The sequence below is a fragment of the Rissa tridactyla genome, chromosome 3 (assembly GCF_028500815.1).
Source record: "Rissa tridactyla isolate bRisTri1 chromosome 3, bRisTri1.patW.cur.20221130, whole genome shotgun sequence".
In the NCBI taxonomy this organism is placed as follows: Eukaryota; Metazoa; Chordata; class Aves; order Charadriiformes; family Laridae; genus Rissa; species Rissa tridactyla.
Genome location: NC_071468.1, coordinates 58456749 through 58473136, shown reverse-complemented (window position 1 = coordinate 58473136; position 16388 = coordinate 58456749). Strand labels below are relative to the sequence as shown.

The following is a 16388-nucleotide window of genomic DNA, read 5'->3' as shown; positions in this document are numbered from 1 at the left end:
ATGTAAATTGAAAAACTAAACAATTACCTAAACAATAAACTTTCTGAGGATTTGCAATTACCAAAATAAACACATTTTCTAACTATCAGAATCATTGTTAAAGTATGTACCTGTATTTACTGTTTCCTGGTCAATCATGCCACCTTCAGCAAAGCCCTCCAAATCATCCAATTTTACTTTCTCCCAAGGAATATATGAAACTCCCAGATCCACATCCCAGAATTGCTTGTATTCTGTTTTCACACCTTTATTCAAAGCCCAGGCAATCTGAAAATAAAACCCAACCAGATAATCCAGTTAAATCATATAACCTGTGAACAGTGTATTTCAGATAATTTCGTTCATGTTTCTGTCATTGCAGATCAATCTTCAGTGTCTATTAAAGTTTTAACAAGTTTTTAATTTTAATTGAACTTGTAGGAAGTTCACTTGGCCTCTGCAACAGGTATGTGGAAGATTAATTACATCAAAAAGCTTAAATTTGTTCTACATTAACTCTGACATATATATGGGGAAATTAAAAATACAGTACTTCAAGGACTCATCCTAAAGCAGCAAAGAAAGTAGGAAAAACTACAGCATTTGATCATATACTTAACTCTATAAGAATACTATCAAATTTCATATTAAGTGATACACATAGTCAGTTACAGGACTTAGATTGTTTACAGCCTTGTAGTCTTATCACTAGCACATACATAAAATGTTCTCCAAGTATTTCCTAAGTATCAAGTCATAATTTCATTTTACTATCTTCCATATCGCCTATCAAAAGTTGCATTTTACACAGACAGGAAAGAAAACAATTTACACCTTATTGCTTTGTTATTCTACTCCATATTCCACATCTGAATGAACCGCTGCTAAGTGACAAATAGTCATATTAATACTGTGCTGTATTTGAAATGGACAACATCCTTAGATCAAAATCAACTTACCTTAATAATTTTAGATCCAATTTTATAGGACCCAGAACTAAGTTTCTGAAGAGCCCGATACGCATCTTGTCTATGAACCATACAGACATAAGCACAACCTCTTGGGGGAATCATCTACGGAATAAAAGCAATGGTCTTAAAAGGTAGGAAAACCAGTACTTCGGATTACGTTAACTATACAAAGTGAATACTAAGACTGAAAAATGAAAAGCTTACACTGTAAACAACCGTTTTACCTCAATCAGCAATACTAACAATTTTGAGCATCAGCAAAACTCAAGAGTGATACTGGCTGGGTATTTCAGTTACAACATTTTCAAGAAGCAGCAGCACGCTGAAGAATGCATGCTAAAAATGACAGGAAAGATTTCAACAACATGGAGCAGGCAAGAACTGGGCTATACTGTGACAACTTCAGAAAAGCAGAGATTGCAACCTCTTCTTAAGCTCCAAGTTCACTGTGAGCCGAGCAACAACCTTTCACAGAGGCCCAAACTAGTGATAAAAAGTATCTTGCATTTTTAAAGGGCAGAGTCCTCATTCCCGAAGTGTGATTTCCACTAGCTTTAACGTTTTATTTAGGAAAGAAAACTATGATGTGGCATGTGATCTTTGAAAGTCTGCAAATCACTTATGACAGCTGCTTATTTTAGCTTTATTGAAAAATACAGGTGTGCTTTTATGTTGTTTAGGAGCATACAGTAACATAATGAACAAAAATATTTAAGATGACAAATTTTAATGCAGGTCTTATAAAAATATGTTTTAAGATATACAACAGTGTTATCCTAGGTACTTAAACCTTTGTGGAATGCATAGAATGAACTATTTACAATATGGTTTGCCTCTGAAATGTAACAGGCACTGGGACATCACAGTAGTTACGTTACTTTCCTTTGAAGTTTCTTAATTGTTAGTACCTGCAAATCAAAATGAGTCTTAAATGTCAGGCTATGGGGTTTATTTGACTTGTGAAGCTTTTTAAAAGAGTCTGTAATGCCACAAAAACTATTCCTTATTAATTATATATTTGAATATATTAGCATAATAGGAAAAACAGTAAAAATATTATCTGAAATGAATGAAATTGCATGAGAAGCACTTTAAAACTGCTGAGGCAAGAGACAAAAATCTGAATTTCTCTCATGTAGACATGTTATTTTAGGAGAAAAAATTTTTCTCTTGAAGCTGAATTACAGGCAACACTGAATGACAACTCAAAATATCTAAGTCTAAATCACTCTAAATCGTATCTCCTAATTATAAACATCTTTTTAATTGTAACATTTTGGAATAAACACATGTTTACAGTACAATTTCTTTTCTCCTAAATGGTTTATCCACATTGATTTAAGGAATCCTCTGTACGGGATGTAACCAAGAACAAAGTGGAAACACATCAGTTTGTGTCCACTGATATGGACAAAGGATACCTGCCCTGCGCCACATGACAAAAAGAGACAAGACATAACTTTTTATTTGTTAAGACCCTGGTTTAAAAAATTGTGTAAATTTTTAGTGCTTCAGAAAAGGCATTTTAGCATGACATGTACTGTATTTAGTGCTTCAAAAGAGCACATGGAAACCAAAAAGCAAGTATCACAGCCACAGTTTTTAAACAGTGACAAAACGCAGCCTCCTAAATACAAGCTTAAGCTGCCAGAAGAAATTCAGAGGCACAAGCATGTTCAAATTTCTAGTCTGTAATGCCAGAAAATGCATGATAACATGCTTACTTACATTAATTGACTCTATTTGTCCGAATTCTTCAAACAAGTTAGTTAAGTCTTGCTGCGTAGCCTTCTTGTCTACTTGACCTACCCAAAGAGTAGTACTGCAAACTGTCAAGAGACACATTCACATCAATCAAAATACTGGAATGTTAGCTTATAAAATACTCTATAGCATGGATATAAAAGGCTTTACAATTACATAGAAATCGCTGATCAAAAAGCAAGAACAGTAAATCTATTACTTACTATATAGAGATTAAGAATATTAACAAAAATGTTAAAGGGTTAAAAGGCACCAAACAGATATTCAGTACAAGAGTTCATTCCTCTTGTTTCATTTTCAACAAAATAGTTGTTTTACAAGAAATGAGAAAATAAAATTCTGTAGATTATTAGCTAAGGTAAACTGCAGTAGAAATTACTTAGGAAAAAAAAATAATTTCCATTCCATGTTCCGTAAAAAACACGCCTCTAGGATTTAAAGTCAGTTTTAATGAAGTAAGACTAAGTTCTAACCGGCCAGAAGTGTACTAAAGAAGGCACTTAACTGCAGTATTATCCACTGCATGTTCACCTGAAAGAAATGGAAACTATATTTTTACTTTACCTTGGGGAACATCCCAGAAAGACAAATTTGTCTGAGGCCCACCACTGAGATGAAGATGTCCATGATACTTCGGATTCTTGTAAATTCCACCACAGACCCAGATCCCTGCAATTTGTCTCCCAAATGCCTACGCCTGTCCCCCTTGCCAAATATAAACACTCACTGACATGTGAGCTAAAACCTCCTTCTCCCATATGTACATGGTTCCAATTCTTTTGTCTCCCAGATATTGCCCAATCTACACATGCAAGCCTTGACAAATTCAAGCTGTTATTTCCACTTAACACAGGCTGATCTAAATCAGCAAAAGGTTAGGCCAATATTGGTGGTTTTCATCAAATATCTTGCTACCCTGAGTAATCCACCCAGGATCCTAAAGGTTCTAAGGCAGAACAAAACCAGACAACCTGGAACTCTTGGGTCTGCCCTATCCTGAACCAAGGAAACACCCTTTCTTCACTGTCATCTTGATACATCACACATTCGTCCTCTACCAGTCTTGGCAGATGGCCCTTTTGTTTCTTATGGTATTAAACTCTATGAAACAATTCTTCAGATCTCAGCAAGTGATAACTGTGGCTGTCAATGACCAAATTTCATGAAGCAAAACGCTTATCAGGTGAACTACCTATTTATGTACACACACCCACTTCCCCCCAAAAAGTTTCCACACTTCATTTAGCCTTCTTAATATCCCCTTTCCATGAGCCAGGTCACTTCACAGGACCTCAGATACCGCTGCTGTTCATCAGGTTACTTAACCCCTGCCTCCCGGCTCCCATACATTCTGATTATAGCTCCCTGCTTTGTGGACTAGTGGGAGAAATCTACACCATAAAAGTGATTTGCCTCTTTTAATGTGAAAGGCCAGAGAAGAAAAAAAATATACATCTAAACTGTAGTACAGTCCTGAGCGTAAAGCCACCTTGGAATGACATAAAATATTAATGTGAAGACAACAGAACACTCTTTCCTCTACAAAAATGAATTTTGAACTGCTTATCTTGTCAGATAAATGATACAGTTTTAAGACACAAAATAAATGCAAAACTACATTGGAAACTGTGTAAAATCTATCTAAACAAAGTTAAGCTCAGGAACACAAGTTCATTACAGAAATAAATTAAATACAACTATGCATCCTAAGAATCCAGAGTCCTGCCAACAGCGGCAATAGGATATATTGATACAGTAGCAGATGACTACACCCAATTTCACTGTTTCTAGCGCTCATCTCAAAATACATTCCCTTTGATTTAAGCAATTGTATGGAGAAAGCTCTCCTTCTTCTCCCTACTAGCTTTCTTCTTTTTAGTACACAAACTCCCTGGAGAAATGACAGCAGTGCACAGCAGCACTCTGCAGAAGCTGAACTCCAGTTGGATTTTGAATACTTTCTTAAGACGGGACCATTACGGTCTGTCTTATGATAGAAAATTACTTGTTTCACATTTCCACTTGCTTTGGTTCTATGTTCCTGTGAAAAGCTATTTGAAAAGCACTCCAAAGGTTTAACAAAACCAGCCTCTAAGATATTCAGCAGAGTGTCCGAAGCGTGTACCACATACTTAAATGTCTTATCAGCGTGCTAATTTTCAGATCAAGCGCTGATCATCTTCAAATGCCCCACAGAAGACAGCATTAAAGAGAAAGCAGACTGTAACTTAGGGACAGCCCTTGCTAGTCTCTATTCAGAAGTAAAATCATTGGTGCAACAGTACAAGTAAAATCACCAGTAGAACAGTGCGATACTTGCTTTCCTCCAAGATGAAATGATGTATCTGTCTAAGTTGTAAGAAACATCAGAAATGAAACTTACAAAAAAGAATATGGTTACTGTATTTTGTAACAGTACTCAAGCTAAATCTTGTTCTTTTAATGAAAAACAAAGCCTTTTTTACCCTTTAACACTACATTATTAAAACAGTAAGCAGGTACCACTTACCACTTAGTGTTTTTGACCGAATAGGAGGCAATCCCTTTTTCTGACGTTCTTTTTCCCTTTCCCTAGCCCTTCTTTCACTGGAATATGACCGAGATGACTTTCTCTTCCTTTCCCTTGATCTTGAGCGTGAACGTTTTCTGTGTTTACGCTTACGAGAACCAGACCGTGATCTAGACCTTCGTTTTCTCGGTGACCTACAAAATACTTAATTTCAGTATGCTGAGTTAAAAAAAAAGTATTCTAATTTAGTTGTCTTTTAACTACAAACTTTAAGCATGATACAGACATTTCCAATATATTCACTTGAACTGCTTCAGGAAATAAACTTAATGCCATTAATGTGAGAAACAACACACACCTTGCGCTTAAAACAAAACAAAATACATTCAAAATGTCCCATAACAGTATCTATTTTTATGGCATAGAAAGCCTGTCAAGCTGGTTAGCATTAGTATTTTGTTACCTGAACAGGTCTTAAAAAATTTGAAGTAAACCATAGATATGCAAAATGAACTGTCATACAGAAAGTCTGCATCTAACACACAAATATTAAATGAACACTTTTTTTTTTCATTGCCAAAAACTGCTAGTGACAATTTTGGAAAATACAGAATCAAGAGTGATAATCGCAAATTTCAACTTTGTTTCAGAAAACCTTCATTTACTTAATACAAGTTAATTATGAAACCTTGAACGAGATCTTGAACGAGTTCTTGATCTTGAACGAACAGCTGATTTCTTTTCTTCTTGTTCAAAAATCTCTTCTTCAGCAACATCCTGTCCTTCATCTATATCCATGTCCTGAGGTCAGACATAACAGATGCTCAATAACATTTAATAAATATACTCACAATACATATGACTATATGAAAGCATACATCAATATTACTCATTTTGAAGTCATCTTAGTATTGTTTTCCTTTCAACTTCTGTAATCAAATTTAAAATAGTTTTACCTGTTGTTGAATATCCATTGAATCATCTACATTTGTTTCCACTTCTAAAAACTGCTGCTGACTGCTCCCTTGTGATGGTGATGCAGAGTGCTCTGAACCAAAATTTCCTTCTTGATTCTCCTCAGGGCTTGCCTAAATAACAAATAATAATATACCATAAAAAGCCTCATAATTCAAAATGCTTACTGAGTCAAACTGTAATACTACTATCACGTTTCTCTTATTTTCCCACTTCCCATTAATGTGAAAGTTGAACTGGTTGTCACTCTGTTCTGTTCCCTTTTTTTGTATCATCCTTAAATACAAAAGTTTGGAATAATTAATATTCCCGACTATAAAAATAATTAACATCTATTTGCTGAATCAAAAAGACAAAGTACACCGTTTGTTGCTTAATTTAACTGGCTTCAAAACAAAAACCTCACAGGACAAACAACAGTGATGGCAGTCGTATGTAAAATGATACTGAGCGATAGCCACTGGTCACCCAAGCACACGCATTAATAAATTATATTTTGTTATTAATGTAATCAAAATATTTGCAATACTAATTGAAGTAGTTAAAAAAATTATAATTAATTCCAAACTTTCTTACAGTGCATAATTTAAGACAAGTAATTACAAGGTAAGGCAGGGTGTTGTGTCATTTATGTCAGCATGTCAATTACAACAGACTTACCAAAACAAGCAGTTCTGAAAAAAACACCAAAATTTAAAAATGCAAAATGCTAAATGCACTGTTGATTTGCTAGAGAAAAAACTATAATGGCCTGTACTTGGACAGAATGTAGAGATTTGGAATAAATATCTGTAAGATATGAAAGAAATTCAAGAAATACAGGGAATGCAACAAATGTACTCATAAATGCTATCAGGCCAATTTTGAAAAGTAATTTTAAACCTATAATCCAATATTGCAGGTAAACATTTCAGTGATTCTCATCACATTTTCACTTTAATTAAACAAATGCCAGGTATTCTATCTGCCAGGAGAATGGCAGAATGCTACTGGAATGACATGTAGTACCGAGGGGGTTTTTTTGTTTTCTCTTCATATTTTTGAATGGTTTATAATGACAGTTTGCAGAAAAATAAAAATTTCTACTATAATTCAATTCATGCATTTGCCTTCTAACATTATCTGTTTTGTCTCATTTTCCTTATATTTAATTATTCTTCAACAACCTGTTTCTTGGTATCAATTCCTACATTTCTTGTTGCACCTTCTGTCTCTGTCTTCTATCGTCTCCTCCTCTCCTGCTGCTCCTAATCAGCTGCTGTTCTGGTTTCAGCTGGGATGGAGTTAATTTTCTTTCTAGTGGCTGCTGTGTTTCGGATTTAGTATGAAAGGAATGTCAATAACACGTATTGTTTCAGTTGTTGCCAGGTGATGTTTGTATTAGTCAAGGACTTTTTTCAGCTTCAAATAGAAGCTGAGAAGGAGCACAGATGGAGTAAGTTGGCCAAGGGAATATTCCATACCACAGACATCATGCTCAGTATATAAATGTGGGTTGGCAGTGGGGTGGGAATGCATGACCACTCCTTGGGACAGGCTAGGTAACTAATTCACCAGGTGGGGAGAGTGACTTGTGTTGTATTATTTCATCTTGTATATTCTTTTACTGTTATTGTTATTTTCCTTTTCTGTTATTGTTATATTAAACTGTCTTTATCTCAACTCACAAGGTACTCTTCATTTCCCCTCCTTTTCTCCCTCTTCTCCCCATCCTTAGGGGGGAGGGAGAAGGAGGAAGAGAATTGAGCGAGCAGCTACGTGGTCCTATCTGGGGTTAAACCACGACAGATGCTTAATAATTTTGTTTTGTGCTTTATCTTTCCTTCTGTTTCCCTTAATCTTTCTTACTGATGCTTAAACATGGAATTCAAGAAAATCTTCCTCATAACACACCGCAGTCACTACAGAGTAACTCCAGGAGAAGTCTGTATCTTTTAGCTGCTATCAAGGCGAAAATAAAACTTCCTCTCCATACTGACTAGATAAGAAGCTGAGCAGACCTGAAGGGAAACAACTTCTGGACTTGGAATAAAAGATCAAATAATAAGGGGTGAGTCATATGAACATTCTACCCATAAATGTACTGTAACTTAATTTCGTAGATGAAATTAATTTAAGTTCTAATTCTGCTTATTTTACAATAAGGTAGGCATTCAGCATTTTTATTTTCAAATTAGGTAGCTACTTTTAGATATGTCACATCAAAAGCACCCAAAACAGATGCACTCTTCAAAGTTTTATTCCTTTATGACATCTTTTAGCATTTAAAGCCAGAAATTGCTAGATATCCACTGACATCAAAAACTATTTAGTCTGTAGCTATGTTGTACAAACTTTCTGTAACTGCACTTAGATGAGAAATGAAAATAAAACATAGTAAAATAAAGCAGTAGAATAAGGAAATAACATATAGTAAAAACTAAATTACTGTTTTTCTAAACAATTGAAAACTCAAAGTCACAAATTCAAAACTTAAATGTCGTTCTTGATTGAAAGCTGAGTGACTACACCTTTGAACAGGTTAAACTAAAATCCCCAATAGATATTTGTTAAGTTTGTGGTCCCTTATATTTTCTTTCAACCTAAGATTTCTATTTTATTGTGAAACTAGATCCAAATACTTCACCGAAAGTCCACTTTAAATCTGGTCAGTATCAAGACAGAATAAACTTCTTTTTTTTTTTTTTTCTAGTAAGATCAGGAGGGGAAAAGATCAGCTAAATACTGAGGACCAACCTCAGAAAAAATAGCCAATGCAGAGAAGATGGGACCCAATTCACATTGTTAAGAAGGAATCTTGGATTGTCTCGAGCATCAGTTCCTAAATAATCACTTCTTAGGAAATAGGTGACTCTGTTCTTTAGCTCAGATTCTTCAACAGAGTGAAACATTTACTAGCCAAGACTTAAAGCTTGGTGGGGGAAACTAAAAGTTATCCGCAATCACTAGTCTGTCCTCTTGATGGCTCACAGACAGGAGTATACTCACTTCAGTGCTCACCACCTTCTTTCTGACTGCAGGGAAAAAAGCTTTTTCCCCTCACATAAGGAGTTGAACAACCAAAGCACAGTCACTTTCTAACTCAGCTAAAGGGTAGTCTTTCCTAAGAGAAGGAAAATGTAAACCCCACATATTTGGTTATATTTTTTTTTCCTGCTTTAGGAATTTTTTTCCACTCATTCCACTTACTCTGCAAGCTTCCGTTAGATGACCAGCTAGTAACAAAGACTTTAATTGTAAAAGAAGTGTCAGTAACAAGACAATTTTTTTGTCCTGGAGTATAAGTCCTTTTATCAGTAGAGAATTTTTATGGCAGCCACAAGATGGAGTTCTTACCTTTTGAGGCTGCTGTTGCTCCAGAAGCTGTTGTCTGAGATGTTCTAAATTTTGTTGCTGTAGCTGTTCAGCTAGCTGGTGAAAAAGTGAGTTGTTCACAGATTCTGGTACTAGAGGCCTAAAATGAAATAATTTAAATAAATAAAAAAAAACACAATGGGTTTTTCTCTTGCTTGAAACAGTTGGTAAACAGGTCTTCATAATTGAGGTTCAAGCTTAACTAAAAATGTAAAATAATGAAGGCAATGTAGCTAGTTTCACCTTCTGTTATCATCATTATCACATTAATGCTATAAATATAACTAACAAGGCAAAGAGCATGCTAACTTTAAGATGACTTCAACAAAACTTCTGGCACACAGACTTATATTAAATATCTTAAAAATGTATGTGTTTCATTCACTTAGTAAAACGTCTCTTCTCTTCCTACTGTTTTAGTATACTTATGCTCTGAAACAAACAACATTTTCCTTACTAATTAATCCTAATGTTCAAATAATGTCAGACAAATTTTAGCATTTTCCATAAGAAACATAGCTTGATCTTACAGTTGGGAAGTGGGAGTTTCCTTTTTAGGCTCTTCATTTTGTTCAGATTCTTCCCCAAAGTCAAACCTGTCCATCAGCTTCTAGGAGAAAGCAAAATAAGCATTATTGAGTACTCCTTTTATGTCGCTTTATATATATTTACTTTTCAAAAGAAAAATGCTCTTATTTCTCAACCTTTTTTTAAAAAAAAAAAAAGTCTGGCAAATAATCTGAATAGAAAAGTAAATGTCATACTGTTATTGCTACTGAAGTCTCGAATGCATCAAATAATAAATTTTGTCCGTGGCTTTCTTGAACTCTGTCTGCTGTTACAACTACAACCACATGTTCTTCAACCACACCGACATCTGTTGGAGGGACAACACAGCCTGATAATGTCTTTCTCCAAGTGACAGAGAAGCCAACAAGGAGAGGTGCTGCCCTGTTCCCTATTTTCACCAACGAGGAGGGGCTGGTAGGCAATCTGAAGCTCAAGGGCAGCCTTGGCTGCAGGGACCATGAAATTGTGGAGTTTAAGATCTAGGGCGGTGAGGAGGGCACAACAGCAAGCTCACTACCCTGGACTTCAGGAGAGCAGACTTTGGCCTCTTCAGGGATCTGCTTGGTGGAGTACCATAAGATAAAGACCTGGAGGGAAGAGGGCCCCAAGAAAGCTGGTTAGCATTCAAGGATGACCTCCTGCAAGCTCAGGAGCCAATATATCCCAACGAAGCGGAAGTCAGGCTAAAACGTCAGGAGGCCGTTCATGGATGAACAGGGAGCTCTTGGACAAACTCAAGCGGAAAAAGGAAGCCTACAGAGGGTGGAAGCAAGGACAGGTAGCCTGGGAGGAATACAGAGAAATTGTTCAAGCAGCCAGGAATCAGGTTAGGAAAGCTAAAGCCCAGATAGAATTAAATCTGGCCAGGGACGTTAAGGGCAGGAAGAAAAGTTTCTATGGGAGCGTCAGTGATAGAAGTAAGATGAGGGAAAATGCAGGCCCTTTCTGGAAGGAGACAGGAGACCTCATCACATGGGATATGCCCAAGTCACAGAAGGCAAAGGGACTGGGAGAATGAGGAACCGCCCACTGTAGGAGAAGATCAGGTTTGAGACCATCTAAGGAACCTGAAGGTGCACAAATCCATGCGACCTGATGAGATGCATCTGCAGGTCCTGAGGGAACTGGTGGATGAAGTTGCTAAGCCACTGTCTATCCTATTTGAGAAGTTGTGGCAGACTGGTGAAGTTCTCACTGACTGGAAAAGGGGAAATGTAACCCCCATTTTTAAAAAGGGAAAAAAGGAAGACCTGGGGAATGACAAATTTGGTGGCCTTTTATGACAGGGTTACAGTGTTGGTGGATAAGTGAAAAGCAACTGACATCATCTACCTGGACTTGTACAAAGCATTTGACACTGTCCCGCACAACATCCTTGTCTTTAAAATGGAGAGACATGGATCTGACAGATGGACCACTCAGTAGATAAGGAATTGGCTGAATGGCCACACTCAAAGAGTTGCGGTCAATGGCCTGATGTCCAAGTGCCAACCAGTGACAAGTGGCATTCCTCAGGGGTCAGAATTGGGACTGGTGCTGTTTAACATCTTTGTCGGTGACACGGTCAGTGAGATCGAGTGCACCCTCAGCAAGTTTGCTGATGACACCAAGCTGTTGACACGGTGGAGGGAAGGGATGCCATCCAGCGGGACCTTGACAGGCTTGAGCAAACCTCCTGAAGTTCAACAGGGCCAAGTGCTGCAAGATCCTGTACGTGGGTCGGGGCAATCCCATGTGCAGGTACAGGCTGGGCGGAGAATGGACTGTGAGCAGCCCTGAGGAGAAGGACTCAGGAATGCTGGTTGATGAGAAGCTCAACATGAGCTGGCAACGTGTGCTCGCGGCCCAGAAGGCCAACAGCATCCTGGGCTGTATCAAAGGAAGCGTGGCCAGCAGGTCAAGGGAGGTGATTCTGCCCCTCTACTTTGCTCTTGTGAGACCCCACCTGGAATACTGCATACAGCTCTGAAGGCCCCAACATGAGAAGTACATGGACTTGTTGGAGGGAGTCTAGAGAAAGATGATCGAAGGGCTGGAGCCCTATGAAGACGGGCTGAAAGAGCTGGGGTGGTTCAGCCTGGACAAGAGAAGGCTCCAGGGAGACCTTACAGCAGCCTTCCAGTACCCTAAAGGGGGCCTTACAGGAAAGATGGAAAGGGACTCTTTATCAGGGAGTGTACTGACAGGATCAGGTTTAATGGCTTTAAACTGAAAGAAGGGAGATTTAGACTAGATATTAGGAGGAAATTCTTTACTGTGAGGGTGGTGAGACTGGAACAGGCTGCCCAGAGAAGCTGTGGGTGCCCCATCCCTGGAAGTGTTCGGGGCCAGGCTGGATGGGGCTTTGAGCAGCCTGGTCTAGTGGGAGGTGTCCCTGCCCATGGCACAGGGCTTGGAACTAGATGATCTTTAAGGTCCCTTCCAACCCAAACCATTCTATGATTTTTTTTTTCCGTAGTAAGTAACAGCTAGTTTGGAGAAAGGCTTAAATAAAGATTAATTTTATGTAATGGTACCTTTAATTGGAAGAAATTACTATGAAGAGGCCAACTATTCAATCCTTTGGCAATCAGCAAACTGCTCTGCTCATATCAAGAGAAGACATACAGCTTGATTACTTCACAAAGAACTACTGTATTTTCACACACACATCATTTAGACAAACTGAATTCCTCCAAATATACTGCTCCTTGAAAACAACTTCTCACATAGTCTGCAAAAATTCAAAGCAAGCAGTTATCATGTAAGAGGAATAAGCCTCCAGAGGGATAAAAAGAAAGGTATCTGACAGGGAGAAAGAAAAACTAGGATAAACTTCCTGTTTTATCTGTAAATATGTCTATGCTGTAGCTCTGCTAAACTAAAAAATTTTGGTTTGTTTATTAATTTTTAAACAGTCCAGAAGCATTTCAGCAGCATTTTACTTTCTTGAAGACAAAACTAAAGAACAAGCAAAAAGAAATACAACAAACGTTATTTGTCACTGAGATTCTCTTTTTTCAGTAACTATTTATTGATAGAGCAGTGCTAACAAACCCATGTCCATGCATCTTTACACCTTGGAAGTTTTTTGAAAAGCGGAGTTAATGCTGTACTACAAAGGGCCATAACTTCTTCTCAAACTCTCATGTCAGAAGAAAAAACCAAGAGGACAGGAACGTAGGGCAGTCATTTTGAAACACCAAGGCAAAAACGTTTCCAGTAACAAGCCGTGATGATTCAGTAGCCCATTTTCTCTCTCAGGATGCTCTATTTACTCTCAATTACTGGAGTCCAGCAAGAAGAACAAAGCATAAGCTAAGAGACTGATCTATCAAGAATTTTTTAGAACTATTTTCCCAATGAAATTATCTAATATATACAAAAGCAGAACTGACTATATCTCTGAGAAGATACTGCAGAAACAGGCCATCAAGCTTATGTGAGATGGGATGTTAAAATCTAGAATAACTTATATATATACACATCTAATCCATTTCAAGTAAGTCCTCCTTTTTATTTTTTTCCCCATGTTGTTAGAATATGTTCAAGTAATGTATTTATAAAATGACGCTGCTCAGAAAAAATATGTATTTTAGAAAAACAACCAGTCTCATCTTTAAAATATTATTATTCATCATTTATCTTCTATCATGACCTAAACCACTCTATGATTCTATGATGACAAAGCAGAAAGGAAGATAATATGTACTATTTAATCATTTGAGAAAAGGAACAAGTGGAAAATAGTTAACAATTTATGATACGCAAAAAAGTTATTTAGTTAAACTGAGGCCAGAGAAACCAAAGAACTTCCAGCCAAGACAGGCAAGTGTGTACCATGAATTTTGTTTCATTTTGTTTTAAGTAACATAGTAGATATTAAAGGGAAAAATCTGAACTGAAATATCTTGATTTTTAAACAAATTCTAGCAGAACACTCTACAATAAAGCAATAGAAATTAAAACAATACCTAGGTTAACCCACCACGCACAGACATATATAAGTATAGAACTTTCCATGAATACTACACCTCTTACTTAAATTACCTAAGAAGAGAATATGTTCAGAAAAAGCAATGGGAATGATTAAAGACATGAAAAAAACCTTTTTATTCCAAAGGAAAGAAAATTTTTCTTAAGCATCAGCCTATTATCTCTAGAAATTAAAACAAAAGAAACAGGACATAAATGTATAGGAAATATTGATCAAAAATCCTTCTTTACCATACCACAAGGATGAGGTCTTGTAGCAAGATCACAAAACACCCATATTTGATGTTGACAACAGAAAGGAATTTTTCATGTAACGCATGTTAATTTGAGCAACTTATTACCACAAGATAATACAGAAACTGAAGAGCTTGAAAACAAGGGATTGGAAGAATTGCCGAGTTTATTAACAATAGGGATTCTTTTAAGAAAAGATGGATACCTATGTATTCATCAAAAATATTTCCCTGTACTACTTATATTTGATATCCAATTCACCATCATTATATCATGGAATAAGCTTCACAGGATTTTTTGGATCATGACACTTACTGTTTATTTATCATAAAAACTATCCTTTTTTTATGTCTGCCAACTCCAAACATCTGCCTTTTGGACAGTCTTCAACCATGTAAGTATTTCTATATCCACATCACAGCTCCATCCTCCATTCTCTAAACTCCATCTCAGGTCTGTTCAGTATCTTCTACAGAAGCTACTCAATATTTTCAATATTTCTAATTATTGCTTTCAGGAATTGCTAGATTCTCTAATTTGCTACTGCAGCTTTTTTTAAGATGTTCAGGATTGGCGACTGTACCTCAGGTAAGAATACTTTTACTTCCACTAGATGACAGTATCTCTTCTACCCCATTCTTCATAAATCTTAGGATCACAGGACAGTCCAGGTTCAAAGGGATCTCAACAAGTCTCAGTTCAACTTTCTGCTCACAGCAAGCTTAGCTGTGAGAGCTCAGACCAGGTTACTCCGGGCTTTATCCAGTTGAGTGTTGGAAACATCTTCGTTTCCAACAACTGAAACTGCACAATCTTTCCAAGCAACCTATTCCAGTTCTTCATTGCCCTCATGGGGAAAAAAAGTTTTCCTTATACCCACTCCAAACCCTTTTGTTTCAATTTCTGCCTGCTGTCTATAATCCTGCCACGCTGTGAAGTGCCTGGCTTCATCTTGTTGCCGACCTTCCTGTAGGTGCCAGGGGGGCTGCTGTAAGGCATCCCCAAAAGCTGCCTCTGCCCCAGGTTGAAGCAGCTCCAGTCCCTCAGAGGGTAAGTGCTCCAGCTCTGATCATTTTGGTGGTCCTCCACTAACCTTAGTCCAGTTTGTCAATGTCTTTGCTGTACAGGGGCAGGGGTGGCAAAACTGGATGTGATACACTAGATGCAGTCTAGAGTAAATGAGATGTCTAGATGGCACGATCATTTCCATCAAGCACCTGGCTATACTCATGTTCATGTAGCCCAAGATGTTGTTGGCCCTCTTTGCTGGCTTATGCTCTGTTGTTATAAGCTTATTCTTAGCAACTTATTTTCTTATAAAGATTAGAACCCCAGAAATTAAGAAACTATACGTCTGGTACTCAAACAAAGGCTGTTAACAGTCTAGAGTTGCTGTTCATTATACTGTTCTGACACTTTGGTTTTTGATACTTGTATCTCTAACAGTACTGTCACCTGCAATTGAGGCATTTTGTGTTAAATGTAAAGCTATTGCAAGCTCTCTAAAATGCACACAAAAAGTATAGAACTTCAGAGCATCCTGGAAGATCACTAATAAAGATCTAATTTGTTGTCAGGAAGCAAAGCATTCCCAAAACTTTTCCTCTTAAAAAGCTCTGGTTTATAGTTTTTATTTTATTTTACTTGGGCATGCTATTTGGACTTTGTTACTAGTTACTCTGAAGCAGCTCCAGTCTGGCCCTGTCGACTGAGTACTCATGAGCAGCTGCAGCGTATCGTTTGCTTCAGCTGAATCCAAATGAAGCTACTTTATGCATTCAAGATTGCTCTGCAATGTGAAACGATGTGTGGTACCATGTAAACCATCAAAAGTTTCACCTCAAAAGCATGCGCCTGATTCAAACTAGAACACTGATGTAGATGTTTCCTATAAAAGTAAATATTGCCTTTTTAACATTTTGTTTTTTTAAGGCTGTCATGTCTAGTAAAAAAATTATACAATTAATTATATAATAAAATGAAAGTAAAGATTCTAATAAATAGAATGATATCATTATGACTCATTCTCTTCACCTATTGAGAAGTGGGATTCTGGT

General features: G+C 37.2%; 1 protein-coding gene across 6 annotated transcripts in view; it reads right to left on the bottom strand.

Annotated features, from left to right (window-relative positions):
• SCAF8 (SR-related CTD associated factor 8) overlaps positions 1–16388 on the bottom strand; it is a 106583-nt gene that overhangs the window by 48686 nt on the left and 41509 nt on the right. For 5 of the 6 annotated variants that reach the window (XM_054195015.1, XM_054195017.1, XM_054195014.1 and 2 more), the window contains 8 exons: positions 10083–10162; positions 9535–9652; positions 6180–6311; positions 5912–6024; positions 5224–5417; positions 2679–2779; positions 939–1052; positions 111–267 (listed from right to left, as the gene is read on the bottom strand). In XM_054195015.1, the coding sequence (XP_054050990.1) occupies positions 111–267; positions 939–1052; positions 2679–2779; positions 5224–5417; positions 5912–6024; positions 6180–6311; positions 9535–9652; positions 10083–10162 (1009 nt within the window). The remainder of the gene's footprint in view (positions 1–110; positions 268–938; positions 1053–2678; positions 2780–5223; positions 5418–5911; positions 6025–6179; positions 6312–9534; positions 9653–10082; positions 10163–16388) is intronic. The other variant, XM_054195016.1, reaches the window with a different exon arrangement.